The sequence below is a fragment of the Achroia grisella genome, unplaced genomic scaffold (genome assembly GCF_030625045.1).
Source record: "Achroia grisella isolate CSIRO2021 unplaced genomic scaffold, CSIRO_AGI_Agris_v1 utg778, whole genome shotgun sequence".
Lineage (NCBI taxonomy): Eukaryota > Metazoa > Arthropoda > Insecta > Lepidoptera > Pyralidae > Achroia > Achroia grisella.
Window position 1 is genome coordinate 529,224 of NW_026713018.1, and position 24,323 is coordinate 553,546.

Genomic DNA, 24,323 nt, shown 5'->3' on the forward strand with positions numbered 1-24,323 from the left:
AATAATGCCACAGTTTACCCCATCCGGGATAAAAGTCGTGAATATATTTTTAAAATTGTAACGTTTATGTTATAGTGAACGGTAAAGTTAATAAAACATCAATGTATGAGCTGTACACGGAGACCAGGAGACGGCAGTTAATGTAATCGTTAGTTAAATATGCATAGTATACAGTAAAACGGTCAGTAACTCTACGAGATGAGTAATTAACTGCACTGTACTATTTATGTACAGAGTTAAACCTACAGCATCAAGACAGCCCTAATGGTAAGACTAAAAAAAAAATAAAAATATATTTATATGACTTGAAACTTATAGAATTTTAGAAAAAGGCAACGATTCTTTTATGGGTATGGGTATAAAAATTTACAATAAGATACCAAAGGATATATTGGAATTACCCTTAAATAAATTCAAAACATCTGTTACATCATATTTACTGAGCAAGGCCTATTACTCACTATTTACACACAATTACTTGAATGACGAGCGTGCATGGCAATAGTTTTCATGTTCGGGATTTTCATTTAATGTTAGACATAGACACCTATATAAATGCATTGTAAATAAACTGGATTAAAAAAAAAAAGTAATTCAATTGAGTTTCTTGCCAGTTCTTCTCAATTGGATCTATATACCGAACTGGACGGTAGGGAAAACAATTATAATGTAAAACTTGACGTTCATAAGCGGCTAAAATGTTCTTCATGAATAAATGATTTTTGAATTTGAATTTGAGCAAAGCCTATTACACACTAAACGATTACTTGATACCTACATAAAAACACAATGTAAATAAACTGTTTTAAAATAAGAAATTCCGTTGGGTTTCTTGCCAGTACTTATCTATTGAACCTTCACCAGACAGTTCGTTACTTGTATCAGCATTCCATGGAACCACCGTACGGGTGCCGGGTTCTTAGGAGGCAGGGAGAGAAATCCCAAGTGGCGCTTCTATTCTACCCCTGCGATCGATCCCCCGTCCAATAAACCTAAAATAAACCCTGTGTGTTAGTAATGTGGACTGATGATCCCATTGCTAGCAATGTACCATGTCAGGTTGACTACCACGCGGTTCCCTCTGGAAACTATCGTGATAAATTCATGGTGGATTTACCACGATGGGCTAACTGACTTGACCTCATGCTCATCTTGTCATCCTCCACTGGTGCCCCGCCAGCGTAAACCGTTAGCGCAGGCGGACGCTCCATTCCATTATCATCCATAAAAAAAAACTCTGCTTGAATCCGCCAGGTGTCCAATGTTTACAATTTCCATTTAGTTTACATTTTCTCTTACATTAATCTATTTGATTTTTACCTGTACTTGATTGTAATTAAGAATTGCTTTATGCGATATCTTATCTGTGGTCTCACGTAATTCCCGCCAAGCAGCTTGCTTTGTCAACCTAACGATTCGTTGCATTACGTAGTTATACATTTTCTATTTAGTTTACTTTTCAATATATAACCTTCATCAACATCATCATCGCGGTCCGGAAGACGTCCACTGCTGGACATAGGCCTCCCCCAAAGATCTCCACGACGATCGGTCCTGCACTGCTCGCATCCAATGCCTTCCAGCGATTTTGACCAGATCGTCGGTCCTCCTTGCTGGAGGCCACCCACGCTGCGTCTTCCGGTCCGTGGTCGCTACTCGCCACTATATAACCTTATCTAGCGTATATTGAATGCGTCTATATAATTTATCTTTATTCATACATAGTGTTGGATTACAATCCAGTTTTGTACCGAATTACACGCTCCTAATTATATTGATTGTAGTCTGTTTTGTATACTAATAAATAAATAAATAAATAAACTGTGTTTTAACTTTAAGGCTCACTCTTATATATATGTATATGGTAGTAACATTACAAGGTAAGTCAAGATATTGTGGAAATTGTGGAATCACCTTCCAGCAATGTTATTTCCGAACCGATACGATATTGAAACCTTCAAGAAAAGAGCTTATTCCTTTTTAAAAGGCCGACAACGTAATTGCAATTCTCCTGGCGGTAATCACTTACCATCAGGTGAGCCGCATGCTCGTTTGTCCCCTGAGTTATAAAAAAAAAAGATATCATACCTAATCCTCAGAAATACAAACGTGTTACTACACTCACGTCACCTGACCACCTGCCATGCTGGTGCTCATGATGACTGTTGCCTCTTACCATTAGTTTACATTTCAATATGTAAAAAAAAGTTGCAATATGTTATCTGTCTTTACAGAAACAGCCCGTTGCTGACGGCGTTCCTGGCGCTGTCGCTGTTATGCCTCGCGTGCGGGAACAGCGCCGCTGTGTTGGCAGCCACCGGCCTTCAGAGAGACTCCATGCGGGCACCCTCACCACCGCTGTCCAGTTTTGAGGTACACACAAGTTTTACTCGACCAAAATAATAACATTTCAGGACAATTCACAGGGTGTTATTTATTAAAAACAAGCAAGATAATAAATTAGATTATTACCTTCAATGACAGTCCGTCCTTAAAAGATTTTGCTAGTATTCTTTTTGATATAACAAGTATGACTATACTTCTTGTGATATATCAAATCAAAGCGAAAATTTCTTTCGATTTAATCGAAGATTCTAATCACTATGATTGATTTCCTCTTATTAATTGTTTAACCAGTTAATATTTAATTGAATTAGTGCTAATTGGTAGTTTGTATTCACACATTTAAACTTAAAAATGTAAAGTAAGAATAAAATTATTTAAAAGAGCAACACACAAGTTTCTTGCTCGTTCTTTTTGTGATGAGACAGCTTTCCGAATGAGTGGTAGATTAAAAAAAATGTGATGACTATTCAAAAGTGATTCAATGTAATTTTTTTAAATAAATGATTTTCTATTCTTTTCTATTCTATGAACGAGATATTTAGTTGAGTTTCTCATCTCTTTTTTTTAAAAGACAGTTTATTTTCATTGTGTACTAATGTATGTAAGTATGTCTAATATTAAGTGAAAATCCCGTGCATGAACTTAGGGATGGAATTTATCAAAATCCTTTCTTAGGGGATGCCTACGTCATAGTAGTGCTTTATGCATGCAAAGTCTCAGCCCGATCGGTTTAAAATTGACAAAGTTTCATACAAACTTTTATCCCCTATTTTATCCCTTTGTGGGTAGAATTAATCAAACTCCTTTCTTAGCGGATGCCTACGTCATAACATCTACCTGCATGCCAAATTTCAGCCCGATCCGTCCAGTGATTTGGGCTGTGCGTTGATAGATTACTATGTCAGTCACTTTTGAGTTATATAGAGGTATTTAGACGATTATAATTTTAATCGTATAGGTCAAATAACTTTGCCGTAAACAGTAAATATAACCTCTTGACCTTTAGTTCACAATTGGTCAGTAGACCGCAGAATCGTCTTCCAACCATTACAATTGTTAACAAATGTAATCTATCAATAAATTGTTGCAATCCGGTGTATAAACGAATTACTATGCACCAGTTACTGTCTCATTGGTCAGCTAACACTTGCATAAGTTGACTAGAAATTGTTGCTCTTTGCAGTAAATGCCAATCCCATCAAAAACATAAATGTGAAATGATAGCCGAGTTTAATATTATGATATATACATTGATTGTTGACTTCTACGACAAAAGAGATGAGATCTAAATGGGTGCCAAGTTCAATGGTCTGTCCTGAAATGTATTTATAACAATATAAAATATCATTTCTTCTTATAACTTAGGATAATATACTGTAGCCTAAGGTCTAACTTGGCCAGTTCTCATATACCAATTATTACTTTCTATTGCTAGTTACTACTAATATTAAAATAGGAACCGACAAGTAACATGTTTAGAACTTGCGAAGGCTACAGTATATTTCGTATATGAAAACTAGCCAAGTTAGACCTTAGGCTACAGTATATTATCCTAAGTTATAAGAAGAAATGATATTTTATATTGTTATAAATACATTTCAGGACAGACCATTGAACTTGGCACCCATTTAGATCTCATCTCTTTTGTCGTAGAAGTCAACAATCAATGTATATATCATAATATTAAACTCGGCTATCATTTCACATTTATGTTTTTGATGGGATATCATTACTTTTTGTACATAAATTATACGAGGTACCTACTTATTTATAACTAAATTAATACCAAATTATTTTTGATAAATTACTGTATTTTCTTATATTTACGGGGTATAATTGTCTTTTTTTGTGTTATTTTCTATATTTTCTTGTAACTTTTAAATGTTCAAGTGCATTGCCAATTCAGTATCAGGAATTTTTGGGCAAATCGGGGCGGTATAACGTCCACAGATGGTTGTACTCTACAATAGAGCTCTCGTGACTTGGATCTAAATTGTTAAGACGTACCTACTCCATCTAAGGTTTTAACTCTGGAGAGTCCAACGTAAACCTGCCCTTTATTAAATATAGAAGAGCCTATGTTGAGAAGAGGACTGCTAAAACTAAGGCCTTGTGATTTGTGGATAGTAATAGCATATGTTAAGCAAATACGGATTTGTTCTCTTTCAACATATACATTATTTAATATCTGAAACTTGGTATTGACACGTTATAGTTCGTAAAGACGATTATGTAACAAATTGACTGTTATCTATTGAATTCTCAAGAAAACAATTTGTTACCAATGAGTTCTCATTCTCGAGTTAACTATACATTCCTACTTATAACTATACTAAAATTGTTATTAATTTTTGGTTTAAACTATTGTCTATACCATACGTATTTACTAAAATAATGTAATAATAATATAACCACAAATATATAAGTATAATTTAAGAAAGCTATGAATTTCGTAGCATAAATCGCAACCTTATAGGTTAGATATCGAGAAACAAAACATTGAGTTTTATATCGCACCGCTCCCACACGGCGCCGCGCCGCCGCGGCGTCCTATACCGAAATGCCTATTATTTAATAATTATTTATAAAAATAATGATTTTACACTATCGATGTGCGCTAAATATTGAAACAATAATTAATACCAAATCTCAGTTAATAACATAATAAATACGAAATTCGACTATACTCCTAGTTATAAGTACGAGTATATTTTAGACAGAATCTAAATTATAGCAACTAGTGTTTACCGCTCAATGCAATATTTGAAGTTTGCTAGTTATCGACACTGATGTGAAGGGGTCAACGTAAATTGGTAATGATCGACGTTTTCATACAATATTAGTTTCTGTCCAGTACAAGATGAGATATTTCGCCAGGGATCAATGTCAATTGGTGGCTATCGACGTTTTCATAGAATTTTATTATTCGTCCAGTATAAGTTGAAATAGAATCAATTAAAGTGAAAAATTGTAGTAAAATGATAACAATTTACCAGTTTCAGATTTTTTCCTTTATATTCACCTAATTACCTATCTGCATGCCAAATTTGAACTTCCTAGGTCATCTGGAAGTGGGTAATAATTTTGATCTATAGTTGATCAGTGATAAAAATGACGATTTTTGGACATTAATATCTAAATAACCGTTTGAGATATGTTTATGAAATTTGGAACACATATTTATCTCGCAAGTCTCAATATATGAACCAAATTTGACAGGTTTGTGTGAAAGAGTTTTTGAGTTATGAGGGGGTCAAAAGTAGCTCCAAATGGTTCGTGTAAATATACACACGGTGCTGCTTGCCAGTTTACTTGAAACTCGGCTTTGACACGCTACCGCGTGTCTAGATAAAATTGAAATGTTTGCAATTTGTATAAATAAATAAACTAGCTTTTGCCCGCGGCTTCGCTCACGTTAATTTATCCCTTAGGGGTGGAATTTATCAAAATTCTTTCTTAGAGAATGCTTACGTCATAGTAGCTTTATGCATGCAAAGTCTCAGCCCGATCTGTTTAAAATTGACAAAGTTTCATACAAACTTTCATCCTTCGACAAAATGCTTTCTTAACGGATGCCTACGTCATAACATCTACCTGCATGCCAAATTTCAGCCCGATCCATCCATCCATCCAGTGGTTTGGGCTGTGCGTTGATAGATCACTATGTCAGTCACCTTTGAGTTATATATATTTAGACAAAAAAAATATTCTCACGAACTTCTCCCCAGGTGGAAAATTAATTAATTGTGACTATAGATAGATAGATAGATAGATAGATAAATGCTTTATTCAACAATTATAGTACGTATTTTACTTTATTCAACAATTAAATGTTTATGTCATTCGAATTCAAATACAAAATATCTTCGTTCATGTAGGACTATTACAGACTCTTATGATATGTCAAATCTACCGTCATTTATATTATTTACAACATAGGCTGCACCGATCACAGTTTTCACCCATTACTACATATTTAAATTACAATATGTCATTACTAAATTTACGATAAAATCATCCGTCATACTCGTGAACGGGCACTGTTTGAGGGGACTGGACAGTCGTTCTCTCCATGTTGGTCCCTATAGACTCCATATTCCTCTGTCCTTCTCCATAGGTTGGTCCCTATAGACTCCATAATCCTCTGTCCTTCTCCACATGTTAGTCCCTATAGACTCCATGTGCCTTTGATTTTTCCTCATGTTGGTCCCAATAGACTTCATGTGCCTCAGTTTTATCCTCATGTTGGTTCCAATAGACTATATTCTTCTGTCCTTCCCTTCATGTTGGTCCCAATAGACAATATTCTTCTGTCCTTCTCCACATATCGGTCCCTATAGACATCATATTCCTCAGTCCTTCTCCACATGTTAGTCCCTATAGACTCCATGTGCCTCTGTCCTTCTCCCCATACTGTTCCCAACAGACTCCACATTCCTCTGTCCTTCTCCAAGCCAGTCCAGCCACTTTACACTTACTTGGAATTTGACATTTACACCTGTCAATAGTCTCCGAGATTAAAAAATCGACTGTAATAAAAACATAAAGTTGCATAAAACTCTAGCAATGGTATGTAAGTACGTGGAGCGTAAATACATTCTACAAATAGGTGCAGTGTATAGACAGTCGAAGGTCACCTCTGCAGTCACATTTGACAACGTGTGAATGGCTAATCACATTAGACAATGTTGTAAATGGTGGTATGTGGTAGGACATGCGTGTTGCCATGAACTAAATGCGTGGTATATAACATATACATACGATATTTCGTACTCTATAACAGTAAATAAAACTTAAGTTATTCATTTTTCGAAATATTCTAAAGCTGAAACTAGCTTTACTCCAAATAGAAATAGATATAATCTTTATTCGTATAAAGTACTTTGGTATATATATATATAAGTCACATTTTTTGATTCTACCACTCATTCGGAACGCAGACTCATCACAAGAAGAAGACGCTAGAAACTTGTGTGGAACAAACATTAACAAGGATTAGGCATGCGATAATTACAAAAGTAGGGAAAATAAAAAAAATACGAAATTAATAAAAAACAAATGACAACTCCAGAGTTCGAATATAGATTGCTTGTTTATGACTTAGGTATGCAGTACATGTTCTGAGCATTTTAACCATTTTGGAAGTTAGCAGCCGAGAAACGTATTGTCGAAATTACGATCTGGCACGCCCGTTACATTAGTGGTGTCACAACAATTTTAGCATAACAAAGTTAGAATCGACTCCCATACCCATAAAGCACAGTTACACGCTCCACTGAGCCGGCCGACTGACCATTACAATAATATTTAAATAAATTAATTTATCAAAAATATTTTTTCCCCAACCATGTTGTTTTACGGCTTCGGAATGCACGTTCAATATCAATATTTGAGTGAAGATAATTGATTTTTAGTTTAAACCACTTTAAATAGGGTTGTTTTTGTATTAACCGCAAACAAGCTAATTGACTACCTGATGGAAAGTAGGATCGCATATATATATATATATATATATATATATACCTTAGATTACGTGTCAAGTTGTTTATCCGCGATGGACTTATAAACAACTGAATCGATTGCAAATTTGATTTGCACATTGTGTGCAATTTGATCCAACTTGAAAGATAGGATAGCTCACATCTCAATTTATAGTCGCAATATTATTTTATTCAAGAACCTTAGCCACAGCAACGCGTGGCTGGGTCTACTAGTAATATATTAATAACTAACTGTTCCCGCGATTAATTTAACTTTATTTTTCTAAAGTAAAAGTAGCCTAAGTTACTCCTTATTACAGGAGCTAACTGCCAAAAAAAGTCCCGTCAAAATCGGTGCTGCCATTTCACAGATTAGCCGGAACAAACAGCCAGACAGACAAAAATTGTAAAAAATGTTTGTTTGTTGTATATATCGTATTTATATACATATGCATGTAGTGAAAAAAGGTTATTTCAATATTACAAATAGACACTCTGTATAGATAATAATACATATTAAATTATTCAATTATTACAACCTGTATCGTGTGAATGTAACATGAGTCATACATCCATTAATTTTGTATGTATGTATGTGTGTATGTACCTGCTAAAGTGTCAGAGGTGTACAAAGATCTATGTGGTCAAGGTTCTATTATGATCATCCGCCGATTAGCCGTAATAATACACGAGTTACACTCACGAATACAGACAGATAGATAAACCATTTATTTGACGGCCCCTGAGGTCTAGTCGTTTAGCGCAGCTTTACTATCGCGGGTTCGATTCCTCACACGGTACAGATATGTGTATTCATGAGTATAATTGCTTGTATCTGTCCGCGTGTTTTTTTTAACGAATTTGAATTGAAATTTGAAAAATTAATGATAACAGTTTAGTGGTTTAGCACACCGCTTTACTATCGCGGGTTTGATTCCTCGCACGGTACAAATATGTGTATTCATGAGTATGATTGCTTATAACGATATGAAACGGAATGAAATGGAATGAAATAATTTATTTGCGAAATATTGGTACAGTAAATAAGATGTTACATGAAATTGATTGATCAGCAATGTTTACCATACAGGCATGAAAATTATGTGAAAGTGTTTGTGTTACTTAAATATTTTCGGACACTAAAAATTACCATATGACAGCCAATTCTTAACCGTCCATCCTTAGAAGAACTTGCAAGCAATATAAAAATATATATAATCTTTTTATATTGCTTGCAATTTCTAATTGACATGCAACTAACTCTACACTCTGTCGAATATAAAAATAGTCATAACAATCGACCACTGTTTTTTTTTTTATTGGATTGTTTGGGCTATTGTCAGATGTGTAGCACCTGTAGCACTGCGACCTACATAGATCTATTGTGCTCGCCCTTTTCAGAGTTCGCTACCTAGACCCGTCAGGGACAAGAATTGAAGGATTATTAGGAGCGATGGTTTTTATCTCCTCGGGAAAGAGTGTAAACTTTCCAAGGGAGATATTTCGTTTATGCATGAGTGGGCTACAACCAGATAGGATGTGAAGCGACGTTTCCTCTTCAGTTTGGCAGAATCTGCAGATACTTGTCGTGCATAGGCCTAGTTTAGCCATATGCTTGTTTAATTTGCAGTGTCCTGTGAGGGCCCTAGTCATCATGCATATGTCGTTTTTACTCAATAGCAGTAATCTATTGGAGTATTTGGTCGAGAAGCCCGATATTAGGTCTTTTGAATGTGTTAATCCTGGCATTTCTCGACCACTGTTTGTGTGATATATAAAAATTGGCGTGTTAACTAAATGTGAGTTTTAATTGTGGATCTCACAGCCGGGTATTTATAGCTAGAGGTCAGAACTGGTCAGGTCATCTGCCTGATTGTAGTCTGGTTCTGCTCTCGGTGGTCTAGCGGTTAAGCACATCGCTTTACTTCCGATAGTCGCGGGTTCGATGCAACGGTGCAAACATTTGTATTCATGAGTACGATTATTTGTATTGGGTGTTTTCAATTTATTATGTATGTATGTAAGAATTTCTATCAGTTGTCTAATACCCATAGCACAAGCTGTGCTTAGCTTCTAGAGGGCGCTGTGTGAATTGTCCTAAAAAAAATGTCATATATTTTTTTATATAAATTACAATATATGTATTTTATATTTCATATTCAATCATAATATAGCGTTGTATATGAACAAACTCTTGTCCAGATTTTACGAAGCAGTTTCATACATCTGCTGGTTGTCCCTAATTCACAAATAAACGAGTTATTTTTTATGTACGTAGAATAGAACAAAATATAATTCTTTGACACTTAATACATAATAATAATGAAATAAAAAAAAAACAAACACAATTTACATACATTACACCAGAGTTAATGGGGACCACTGACCATAGTGTTGGAAACATGGTTTTCTAGGGCTGGATTTTAGTTGGCCCCGTACGTACGAACAAATTACAAACCTCTCCGATTGATGCCCCGTCCAATTCAAACGGGGTTCGAAATTACACTAGCCAATTCGGGCCATCATATTATACTCGTATCCGTCAGGCGAAAGTTGTCCTTTAGCCGGTCTATAAGTTCTTCCTTTGGTTTGGAGTGCTACCTGCACTAGCCCCCTATCGTCCGCTGTAAAGGCCAGCTGCGGCTAAGAGTTTTAGACTAAAAAACTTAAAAGTCTCCTTTGTTATTGTCACCAGGATGAAATGGAAGCATGGACGCCTGTACTCACCAACATAGCCCTTCTCATCATCGCCAGCGTCCACTGTCTGGTCTGCATCATCAGCATATACCACCTCTCCAAGCGTATATGCCCCTGTTTCCGTCCAAAGCAGGCGTTCGACCACAACCAATTCGATCCAACCTTCAAAACTCAGCCGTACGTGATACACGTCGATGAAAAGAAGGTTCTCGAAGAAAAGATTAGAAACCACGAGCTTTGTAAGGACCTGGAGGTGAAGCTGCAGGGGGAGACGTTGAAGAAAAAGAAGGTCAGTGTCAATCGTTGTTTTATGCTTTACTAGTTGTGCCCTCGGTTTCATCCGCGTTAAATTTCAATAAAAAATATAGTTTATATCAGGGGTGGCCAATAGGTCGATCGCGACTGTTAGTCCAATAGATCGTGGCAAGGCAAAAAATATAAATACGTAGACCACACTACGCAATGTAACCGTAAAAAAGGTTGCCAATTTCCCACCTACAAACCTGATTATGCTAAACTAGTGGAAGATGCTCAGACGCAATACTCACACTAATATAAATAAGTACTTAGTTACTAAGAATAATTTTCACATATATGTTTTCTCTCTTAATAAAATAAAAAAATGCTCCGTGATGATGTACTGAACTGTGCTGTTTCATTTAAGATTTCAGTAAGTATGTAATTGGTCCCACAGAGTTTCAATAGTAGACAGGAGTTCTTGGGTCTAATCAAGTTGGTCACCCTTGGCCTATATGCTATTCTGATGCATAAGCTACTGAAAGGTGATCTTGGGTCTAATCAAGTTGGTCACCCTTGACCTATATGTTATTCTAATGCATAAGCTACTGATAGGAGTTCTTGGGTCTAATCAAGTTGGTCACCCCTGGCCTATATGTTATTCTAATGCATAAGCTACTGATAGGAGATCTTGGGTCTAATGAAGTTGGTCACCCTTGGCCTATATGTTATTCTAATGCATAAGCTACTGATAGGAGATCTTGGGTCTAATCAAGTTGGTCACCCTTGGCCTATATGTTATTCTAATGCATAAGCTACTGATAGGAGATCTTGGGTCTAATCAAGTTGGTCACCCTTGGCCTATATGTTATTCTAATGCATAAGCTACTGATAGGAGATCTTGGGTCTAATCAAGTTGGTCACCCATGGCCTATATGTTAATCTAATGGATAAGCTACTGAACGGTCTGCTTATCGGCGGAAAGAATGTCTTATTGTTTGATAATCTAAATATATAACTCAAAGGTGACTGACATAGTGATCTATCAACGCACAGCCCAAACCACTGGACGGATCGGGCTGAAATTTGGCATGCAGGTAGATGTTATGACGTAGGCATCCGCTAAGAAAGGATTTTGATTAATTCTATCCCCAAGGGGATAAAATAGGGGATGAAAGTTTGTTTAAAACTGTTTGGCTAAAACTTAGGGCCCTAATTATATTACTCAACTAAAAAAATACACCGACCAAAAACAAGCGACCAGAAATTCCCCGTTCCTTTCGATAGATGTGCCAAGTGCACATGGGTTGATTGATCTCAGGGTTGCCAACCTTAAAATACGTTATTTAATATTATAGATGTTTAACCTAAATATCGCCTATTGTTATCAGTGGGGCTGGGGCCCTTTATATCTACGGGGCGCTGGGCTGCAGCCAGTAGGTAGATCCGCCCCTGCAACTCACACAATAGATATCCCAAAGATAATAGTAAACATTGTTTTATGACAGTTGAGAATATTGCCTACTGCCGTCGCTCGATGCCACAATGCGTAGCTTTCCATCGATTGTTTGTGAACAATCGATTTTGCAGTGAATCCGAATTGACTGAATCGTTGACCTTCTGTTCAACGCACGAGTATGGGAATATTACCATCATTTTCATACATTGAAATATTGTATTAAAACTTTACCATAACTGACATCTATACATATAAATAAAATTGGAGTGTCTATTTGTAATATTGAAATAACCGTTTTTTGCTACTTGCATATGAATATAAATACGGTACATACACCAAAACCCAGTGGTTTGGGCTGTGCGTTGATAGATCACTATGTCAGTCACCTTTGAGTTATATATATTTAGATTAATACAATAAGAGATCCACGACAACGATAGCACTTAAGTTCTACACTATTGCCAACAAAGTAATCATAAAAATTTACAATAAGTTGCCAAAATTACAAACTAATGTAATTGGACAGTAACAAAATAAAATAAAATCTAAAAAATATATTATACATTTGGAATAATAAACAGGACCCGGATGGGTAAACCTCGGTTTCCCCTTGAAGAGATTTAAACTGCTTTTAAGCTATACCTTCGTTTAGCTCATCCACAGAAAAGTTTTCCTCTTCGTAATTTGGAATTGGAATACCCCATTAATTAGAATAGAATAGGATAGGATAGGATAGGATAGGATAGGATAGTATAGTATAGGATAGGATAGGATAGGATAGGATAGGATAGGATAGGATAGGATAGAATAGAATAATATTTATTACAATCACACATATCTCCTACAACCTCAAATATTCACAAACTTTACCTCATCTTAATAGAAATAATCTTTATTCAAATAAACTCCTTACAACCACTTTTAGTATATTTTGATTCTACCACTCATTCGGAATGCAGATTCATCACAAGAAGAATGAGCAAGAAACTTGTGTGTTGCTCTTTTTAATAGATGTTTTTTATATAATAATTACAGTATAACAAGTAAGAGGCATGCGATAATCAACATAGAAATCGCTACGCACTCATTATTAGTGTAATCAGATAATATTGTCAGTGCTATGAATTTTAAGTTTTTCTATAAAAACATTATTGTCGTTAACGAATTCTTCAATTTTATAGTAAGCTTTTAAGCTATAGAAGTATTTTATATGATATTTAAACCTTTTTTCAGGCAGATTTATAACAGACTCTGGTATTTTGTTGTAAAACCTTACGCAATTAATATTAGTACAGATTCCTTTATAAACAGTAAACGGTAAATCATTTGTTTGTACAATAGGAGAGTACAGACACTACGGCGTCAGGTGCGGAGTACGGCAGCGCGAATAGCAAGGAGAAGTTGGTGACGCACTGGCTGGGTCGCCACCAGGGTGCCCTCACCACCACCACCACGGGTGGTCGCCGTCGGCCCGGCGTGCGGAAGGCTAGGAAGCACCACACACCCGTCGTGCTATTGCCCGCCCACCACGCCACCACGGTAAGTCGATCACATCAAACTGTGGTATTACCATGTAGGTCTATTGCAGGCACTTGTTGTATACCATGGGAAACAAATATACCTAAAGATTATGCAATAAAAACAAATAAATACTACGACCATATACAACCATATTTATAATAATAATCTCAGGACAATTCACACAGCGCCATCTAGACCCAAGTTAAGCTAAAGTTTGTATTATGGGTACTAGACAACTGATACAAATACTTAGGTTTTTTCGTAAATACATATATACTATACATAGAAAAACTTTGTCAATTTTAAACCGATCGGGCTGAAACTTTGCATGCATAAAGCTACTATGACGTAGGCATCCCCTAAGGATTTTGATTTTGATAAATTCATTGCGCCCCTAAGGGGATAAAATAGAGGATGAAAGTTTGTATAAATCTTCTTAGATTTTCGACTGATTGAACTGAAATTAAAGATTGGAGCTACTATGATGAAGATTTTGATAAATTCAACCCCCATGGGGATAAAATAAGGGATGATGCAGGATGTAAATGTATTAGTTTGAACCTATCAGTACCCAATGCAACGAATAAATTAAGACGAACAAAATAATTTTTAGTTCTTTAGGCTGCTTTTATTTTAGAAAAATAAAGTTAAATTCTACGTGGACGAAGTCGCGGGAATAGCGAGTAAAATTATAAGATTCAAATTTGGAACGCATACAACATCTAGAACGTAATTTTTTCACTTCTTGTCGAACATTCCGTGGCGTCACTATCAAAATTCAATTTACAATACATTCTGAACAATTTTTTACTTTATTAATACAACAAATTAAACATTGCAATATTCCTTCCAATTCCGTAAAATTAAAACAAAAACTATTTTAATAATAATAATCTCAGGACAATTCACACAGCGCCATCTATACCCAAGTTAAGCTAGCTAAAGCTTGTGTTATGGGTACTAGATAACTGATACAAATAAATAGATATTTTATTTTCTAATACCGTTTGTGCCGTGCGAGTAATCGAACCCGCGACTATTGGAAGTAAGGCAGTGTATTAAACCACTAAACCACCGAGGTTGTCGAAGGAGTATTATTATTACATATATACAGTACAAGAAATATGGTGTTTTAAGTAGAAATAGAAATAATCTTTATTCAAATAAACTCAATACAAGCATATATTTTGATGTATCTAGATACACAGTTATCTAGATACATCAAAATAATAATTGCATTTAATAATGGCTAGTAAGACAAATTCAATATTGTGTACTGAGCGCTGCCGTGTCTAAACTGTGTCACCCCACCTTACATTTTCCTATTGTCATTTAGTATATAAGATCAATATTTTTATGTACATATTATCCGATATACGCGACAACGTCGCCCGAGGGACGTTCTCATTGACCCCGACGACCCCATAACGGCAGGCAATCTCCCCACGGGTCCACCCGTTCCACCCCGACCACACTTTTACACACACACGACACCGTCCTCGCCGGCGAAGGCGACGACCTCAAACACACAATATCGCGCATTCAGCCGGGCGCCTACGCGCGCCCGGGCGCTCCACACCGGCGCCCCCGGGTGTTGACGTTGGTCACGAGTGTTGACCCCTCCGATCGATCCCCCGTCCAGTTCAAACGGGGATCGATATTACGACGGCCTGAGCCGAGGTTCGAACACTTAGTGGTGCCCTCAGACTAAAGTCGTATCCGTCAGGCGAGAGTTGGCCTTCAGCCGCTCCATAAGTCCTTCCTTTGGTTTGGAGTGCCATCTGCACTCGCCCCCTAACGTCCGGTGAAGCTGTAAAGGCCAGCTGCGGCCAACAGCATTAGAGTAGTCTGAAAAAAAATGTACATATTGTCAATCAATTATCATCTGTAATATACATCGTCTCAACCAACAACATCGTATCATTTACCCGCATGGACTAATAACTCCATTGCTAGCAATGTACCATATCAGGTCGACCTCTTGGAGACTTGACCTGGAGAATGTCGTCTCCCTGGAAACCATCGTGATAAATTCATTGTGAATTTACCACGATGGGCTAACTGACCTGACCTCATGCTCATCTTATCATCCTCAACTGGTGCCCCGCCAGCGTAAACCGTTAACGCAGGCGGGAGCATCATTCCATAATCATCTATAAGAATAGTCATATTTTTTATTCTAACACTCATTCGGAACGCAGACTCATCACAAGAATAATGAGCAAGACACTTGTGTGTTGTTCTTTTAAATAAATAATTACACTATAACATAGAAATCGCTATGCACTCATTCTTAGTGCAATCAGATAATATTGTCAGCGCTATGAATTTTAAGTTTCTAACCAACTCTCAATTGAATCTGTGTACTGAACTGGACGGTAGGGAAAATATATAAATACAAAAAATTTTACGTTCATAAGCGGCTAAAATGTCCTATGTGAATAAATATTTTTTTATTTGATTTAGTAAACTTTATTTAAACTAATTGTTAGCGTATCATTATAGGGTTGTATTTATATGTTTTGTTGTATATAAGTAGTTTATTTTAATAAAAGTAAATTTCAGACATATAATTACTAGCTGTCATGGCAAACTCTATTGTATTGCACTTCCTATTGTTTTGCCATATAAATTAATAACGCTATATAAAAATAGAGATTGGGGATAGAAGGCTGAAAATGTAGGGTTGTATGTATTGTTAAATGGCAAAAAAAAATGTTGCCCTAAAAATAAAAAACAAGGGTTAAGGGTTAAGGGTGGACAACCCTTATCATTTAGGGGTATGAAAAATAAATAGTAGCCGATTCTCAGACCTGCTGAATATGCATATAAAATTTCATAAAAATCGGTCAAGCCGTTTCAGAGGAGTATGGTAACTAACATTGTGACACGAGACTTTTATATATAAGAAGTAGGCCAGTATAAAAAAATAGTAATCAGGAGTACAACAGTAAATTAGAAATTCTATAAAAGAAACCATTTTGTAGTTAGTTTTCCCGCGCAAACGCAATGCGCCACAGATACACAAATATTGCACGGTTTTTTTTTCGGACTACTCTAATGCTGTTGGCCGCAGCTGGCCTTTACAGCTTCACCGGACGATAGGGGGCGAGTGCAGATGGCACTCCAAACCAAAGGAAGGACTTATGGAGCGGCTGAAGGCCAACTCCCGCCTGACGGATACGAATTTAGTCTGAGGGCACCGCTAGGGGTTCGAACCTCGGCTCAGGCCGTCGTAACATCGGTCCCCGTTTGAATTGGACGGGGGATCGATCGGAGGGGGTGTTGCACGATGTGCAGATGCAGTAGGATGACGACCACGTCATGGCAGTATGCGCGATGTTAATACTATGATTATTAACACTAATATAGGTAATGTGCAATGTTGGTGATTTCTTGATAGGTTGTATGTTGTTTCATATCAAAAATGTTCAAGTAATTAATTGTCTTTTTTATTGTTTTCAATTTATAATTATGACTTCATGTTAAAGATTAAATTATGATAAGGTATGTCATAATTGACCGCGCGTGACCGGTGTGACCTTCATACTGTATAGGCTCATCATCTTTTTTTATTCACACATAACAATTACTACCTACTAACATATTAACATACAAACATACGACGTATCACGATTTGCTGTGGTCAAGTATTTTTTTAACTTATGACAATTCACACGCCATCTAGTTTGAACGTAAGGGGAGTCTATGTTATGAGTACTAGTCTACTGATTAAAATACATTATTTTTTGTAATTGCATACATACAGAAAAATACCCAATACGAAAGCAAACATTCAAATGAGCCACCCTTATCATTTAGGGATAAAAAAATAGATAAAAATCTATTTTTAAACATACCAAGTACACGTATAAAATTCGATCAAAATCGGTTAAACTGTTTCGGAGAAATATGGCCTTCTAACACTGTGACATGAGATTTTTATATACATACTAGCTGTGCAGGCAAACGTTGTTTTGCCATAGAAATTAAAATCGCTATAAAAAAATAAGGTTGATGGCAAGAAAGACGAAAATTTGGGGTTGTATGTATTGTATACTGCCGCATAATATAAAATGATAAAAAAATTGTCGAAAATGTTATTTTTTTTATGGTTACCACCCCTTTTCTTTGGGTTATTGTCAGATGTGTAGCACCTTGGCACTGCGACCTACATAGATCTATTGTGCTCGAGAAAATACCACCCTTACCACCTTTAAAAATAAAGTAAAATTTCATCAAAATCGGTTCAGCCGTGTCGGAGGAGTATAAACAAGAAACCTATGACATGAGTTTATATATCATTACATAGTATAAAACAAAGTCCGTCCCTATCTGTGCTTAAATCTTTAAAACTACGCAACGGATTTTGAAGCGGTTTTTTTTAATAGATAGAGTGAGTCAAGAGGAAGGTTTATATGTATAATACACGTACACTCGGGCGAAGCCGGGGCGTGTAGCTAGTATTAGATATATGCAATATTTTACGGTAACTAGCCGATTAAAACTTTCTATCATAAAATATAAAATGGCGGGAGCAATAAAACATACAGCTCGCTATAATTATGTTGTATTACACATATGAACTGTGGTTTCACACGACACGCGCGCCGCACCTGTGAAACTTTAAAATTATATATTTACCAGCTGTTAAATTTATAGCCTATGTTATTCTGATGGATAAGCTATATTACTGTAAAGTTTCATCAAAATCCGTTCAGTAGTTTTTGCGTGAAAGAGTAACAAACATCCATTCATAGTCACAAATTATCGCATTTATTATATTAACAACTGTTCTCTCGATTTCGTTCGCGTGGAATTTCACATTATTTTTCTAAAATAAACCTACAGACAGACAGACAAAAATTGGAAAAAATGTTATATTGGTGTATGTACCGTAGTTATATTCATATACATGTAGTAAAAAACGGTTATTTCAATATTACAAACAGACACTCCAATTTTATTTATATGTTTAAACTATACATGAACAACTATTGCCATGCACTTGTATATATTCATAAATTTGTATATATACATGAAAAGCATCGACTAAAGCCAACGGATATAGCAAGTGATACAATAATGCGATAGAGATCTGCTAATACAAGTTGCAGTGGTGAGCTAACGAGAAGACATGTCAGTGTTTATCGGAGCTGCGCGCGCGCAGCCCGAGCTCGACTTGCTGCCGCAGCAATGCGGAACTGTCCGATCGTACGCACGATTGGCATATAGGTACCTACTTACACGAAACCTGCCGTCCATGATAATAATTCTACTACTAAATAATTCTCTAACTAATAATTTAAACCAATGGTCGGAATATGACTATTATTAAATATATACTATCATTACATAGTATAAAACAAAGTCGCTGTCGCTGTCTGTCCGTCTCTATGTATGTTTAAATCTTTAAAACTACGCAACGGATTTTGAAGCGGTTTTTTTAAATAGATAGAGTGACTCTAGAAGTTTAGAAGACTGATTCTAGAGGAATGTTTATATGTATACTATAATACTTGTACAGTCGTGCCAAGCCGGGGCGAGTAGCTAGTATATATCTTATATATAAAATTCTCGTGTCACAGTTTTCGTTCCATACTCCTCCGAAACGGCTTGACCGATTATCATGAAATTTTGTGAGCGTACTGAGTAGGTCAGAGAATCGGCCAACATCTATTTTTTATCCCCCTAAATGTTAGGGGTTGACCCCCACCCCAAAGTTTTTTTTATTTTTAAGGCAAAACAACATGAATAGGGATATAGTAGTAGGGAATAAATATTTATGCAAAAATACTTGACGTTTATAAGTGGCTAAAATGTCATACATGAATAAATAATTTTTGATTAAATTTGTTTAGGAATGACAAACAAACGGACGGTACACGTGATGGTAAGTGGTGACTGTTAGCTATAAGGGGGGGGGATTGGTAGAGGACCGAATAGAATAGAATAGAAAATCATTTATTCAAATAAACTTAATTTAATCATTTTTGAATAGTCATAACATTTTTTTATCTATCGCTCGAAGACCCAGCTAGCAATGTACCATGTTAGGTTGACCTGCACACGGTTCGCACTGGGAACTATCATGAGAAATTCCTGATAAATTAGCCATGGACTAACTGACCTGATCTGATGCTCATATTATCTTTCAGTGGTGTCCCGCCAATATAAATCATTAGTGTAGGCGGGTGAACTATTCCTATACTTAATTACTGAAATACCAATCACCAGACCAATCATACTTATGACTACAAATGTTTGTGCTGGAGAGGAATCGAACCCGCGACCATCGTCCGTAAAGCGATGTTCTAAACCCCTACATCCCCAAGGCCGTCATATCAACCTCAATAGAATTAAACCCACACAAAAAATCGATCCTCTCCCGATCGAACCCCCGTTCAATTCAAACGGGGATCGAAATTACGACGGTCTGAGGCGAGTTTCGAACCCCTAGCGGTGCCCTCAGACTAAACTTGCATCAGTCTGGCGGGATTTTGCCTTCAGCCGCTCTATAAGTCCTTCTGCGGATTTGGAGTGTCATTTGCAGTTGCCCCCTATCCTCTAGTGAAACTGCAACGGCCAATAACATTAAAATAGTCCGAAATATATATATATATATATATATACCCACAACGTGCAACATGCTGTGTTCCTGTTTAAACGAAATCTAGGTTTCGAAAAGAAACTACTCCACTTTGTCTAAATTTGCTATTCTAATACGTTCTCGATACAGCGACGAAATCATCGAATCCGGATAAAATCGTAAACAGGAGCGAAATTATAATTCGCGTCACGTTGCGCAGGCGCACGCGACGACGGCCTCTAGCGTAGCAATCGGGGCATTATTGTAATTGTATCTAAATTTGGTAGCACTATCGTAATGTTATTATAGATGCATAATTACGAAATGAAAGTAAGTTTCAGGTGTCTATAGGCTGTGGTGACCGTTTATCAGTTGATGATCCATATGCAAGTTTATCACTAACTTACTATAAAAAAATACCAGTAAGAGGCCGTCCAAGTATTACGTAAGCAGATTTATAACATTGATTAACCCCCCCCTACCCCCCTATGCCCCTTGTTAGCACAGTAAGCTCTCTTACCCCCTCCCCAATGCTTACGTAAACATTTTTCAATTAATGTATAGTTTTTTTAGCAAAGACAATGTCATCACATTGACATTCGTGTAAAAAAGTAAATAACTACCGATGACGTAATCATCGTCTAGACTCCCCCACCCCCCATGTCATCCAAAATAAGTAAAGTAAAGACCCTCCCATAGTGCTTACGTATGTAAGAAGCACTAATTATGATAGACGACTGAGGCTTTGAAGCCGGATACCGGAAACCTCATGTAGCGCCCGTGACTTGTGACACGGGTGTAGGTTTAAAAGGCCCTTTTAGAATGCATTAACACTCACCTTCACTACTTGCAGCTCCCCCCAGGCCCAACTAAGACCGGGATAAACCTATTGCTAATACAATTCACTTTAATATCCAAAACACAACTGGCACGCTCTGTTGCAATTTTAAATAATTGTTGTTTTGTTACACATTAACAGATAAGGATATAACAATGAATATAAATTTATATACATAAAATGTCCATTTTAAGTTTTTTACAAATTCAAATATTCAATCTCCCAAATATCTATTTATGTATCATTCTAGACTCTTATGCTATGTCACATCTACCGTCAGTTCAAAATATTTCGATGTAAAAAGAAACTCCCATTCTTTTCAAATATATTTTTTAAAATATAGAATATTTTTTGATTCAAAACTTGAACTAACTGGAATTACAATTACAACTAGTTTGTTGGTACTCCATTAGTGCGTGATAACTGCCTTCCAAGTTCACACAGTAAATATAGTATGTATCCTTAATACTTAGGATGTGAATAGAATAATTAAATTTATAATTTTAATTCAAATCTTTAACCTTTTAGATTAATTAATATAACCACTTCTGTGTGGAACATATATTTTATATCCAACGATCGTGGTAATTAAACAACTGAAAGAATGGTCAGAAAATTGTTGTGTTGTGTTGCTCTTTTAAATAATTGTTATTTTGTAAATACACATTAACATGGAGGAGGCATGTAACAATAAACCTAGAAATTTATAATAAATACATAATAATGTCGCGAATTTTAAGTTTTTTCTACAAATTCAAATTCATGAGAATTCAATTTGACCAAATATTTTATTTATTTATATAGTCGTAACAAACTATTAGAAGGAATAGATCAATTCGGATATGAATATTAAAAAATAAGAAAACTGACAAGAAACTCAGCTCGTATTCTTTTCAAATTAATATTACATGTTTACAATAATATAGAATATTTTTTAAATTCAAACTTGGGAGACAAAAAGATTATTATCATTTACAACATATTTATTAGAATCTGCGTACTCCATTAACGAATGCGTCTACATAACTGCCATTCCATTGCGTGTTTCAAAAGTCAAGATCACAGTAAATGACCGCAACAATAGTCATGCTAACACGCTAACACATTCCTTAACGTTACTTAGCGGTTTTGTTAATAGTTATATAAATTTTTTCTTATAATTTATTCAAAATTCGAAATTCACAATATCTTTATTTATATAGGTCTATTACAGACTCTTGTGATATGTCAAATCTACCGTCTGTGTGGGACTGTGTAGGGCGCTGGGGTCGGTGCAGCCAACGATCGTGGTAATTAAAGGCGCAATATGTAAAAGAAATAGTGTATTATAAAAATACTGCACGTTTGCCGGGACAATAGCTGTCCCGGCAAATGTTGTTTTGCCATATAAATTAATAACGTTATCAAAAATTGGGGTTGATGTTAGATGGGTGAAAATTTAGGATTGTATGTATTTTTGTATGTTGTATCATAAAAAAATAGAATCTAAAAATTTTGTCTAAAAAATAAAAATAACAATTTAGGGGTGGACTACCCCTAACTACCCCGGTGGGATGAAAAATAGATGTTGGCCGATTCTTAGACCTACTCAATACGCTCACAAAATTTCATGAGAATCGGTCGTCGTTTCGGAGGAGTATGGGAACGAAAACTGTGACACGAGAATTTTTTATTATATAAGAATATGTTGTAACAAACTATATGAAAGCAAGAGCAATAGAAGGAATAACAAAACCATAGCAACCAATATAAAATATAAATATTAAAAAATAAGAAATATTCGTACCACCCAGCGGCCCGAAAGTAAGGAGTCCTGTACACCGTCAGTTCGGAATGATTTCAAATTCAAATTCAGAATATCTTTATTCATGTAGGTCTATTACAGACTCTTATGATATGTCAAATCTACCGTCAGTTCGGAATGATTGCAAGATGAGAAGACCTGACAAGAAACTCAGCTCGTATTCTTTCTATAAAGTTCTATAAAGACAAGGGCAATTAGTGACCTAAAAAAAAGTCTGTGGTCACATTATAGTCACACAAACTACATGATACAAGTAACGTGTACGATACGGTCCGCCGAGTAATGGCATACAGACTGACAGATTGCATACTTTAAATGAAAGTGACACTTGTCAGTAGTCATAACTATGCTGGCGAGATGGACAGGTAACTGGACATGTTTTTATATAGATTCATTTAAAGCAATTCTATATGACATTATCCCATAAATATATATGACATTATTGGATATATTTTTTTTTATAACACCGGGGACAAACGAGCATGTTGCTCACCTGATGGTAAATGATACCGCCGCCTATGAACACCCGCAACACCAGGGGAATTGCAAGTGCATTGTCGGCCTTTTAAAAAGGAATAAGCTCTTTTCTTGAAGGTTTCAATATCGTATCGGTTCGGAAATACCATTGCTGGAAGGTGATTCCACAATGTGGTTGTGCGTGGCAAAACGTTTCTAGAAAACCGCACTGTGGAGGACCGCCATTCATTCAGATGATCAGGATAGTATTTTAGTTTCTGGCGGGTGGGACGGTGGTGAAACTCAGCAGCTGGTATTAATCTGAACAATTCCTCAGAACATACTGAATGCGGTCAAATGGAAGTAGCTGGTATTGTGGTGGTCCCGCCCAGAGATGAGAACAGTATTCCATGTGCGGCCGGATCTGTGCCTTGTATAATTGCAAGCGATGGGCCGCCGTGAAATACCGTCTCACTCTACTGAGCACACCAAGTTTTTTTGAGGCTATTTTAGCCTTGTCCTCCAAATGACCGCAAAACTGAATGTCACTGGATATATTCCATCCGTCACACGTCCACACTAGGGTATAAATACCTATAATTAGTAAAAATCAAGGGGTTACGTACGTATAAATAATAACCACGTCAAATTTCAAACAGTAGGGTTCATAGTTTTAGCTTCTCGTATTATATTAAAAATCTATTTATATTTCACAACATTATCACATCAAGTATTGAGATTCGATCCCTCAGTGCCCTCACACTAGAGTCATATCCGTCGAACAGGAGTCGAGTATTGAGATTCGATCCCTCAGTGCCCTCACACTAGAGTCGTATCCGTCGGACAGGAGTCGAGTATTGAGATTCGATCCTTGAGTGCCCTCACACTAGAGTCGT

General features: G+C 36.3%; 1 protein-coding gene across 1 annotated transcript in view; it reads left to right on the forward strand.

The window, feature by feature from the left end:
- Positions 1 to 24,323, forward strand: part of LOC131850632 (uncharacterized) — a 103,279-nt gene that overhangs the window by 13,511 nt on the left and 65,445 nt on the right. The window contains exons 2-4 of the mRNA XM_059200933.1: positions 2,235 to 2,373; positions 10,522 to 10,812; positions 13,561 to 13,758. Of these exons, the coding sequence (XP_059056916.1) occupies positions 2,235 to 2,373; positions 10,522 to 10,812; positions 13,561 to 13,758 (628 nt within the window). The remainder of the gene's footprint in view (positions 1 to 2,234; positions 2,374 to 10,521; positions 10,813 to 13,560; positions 13,759 to 24,323) is intronic.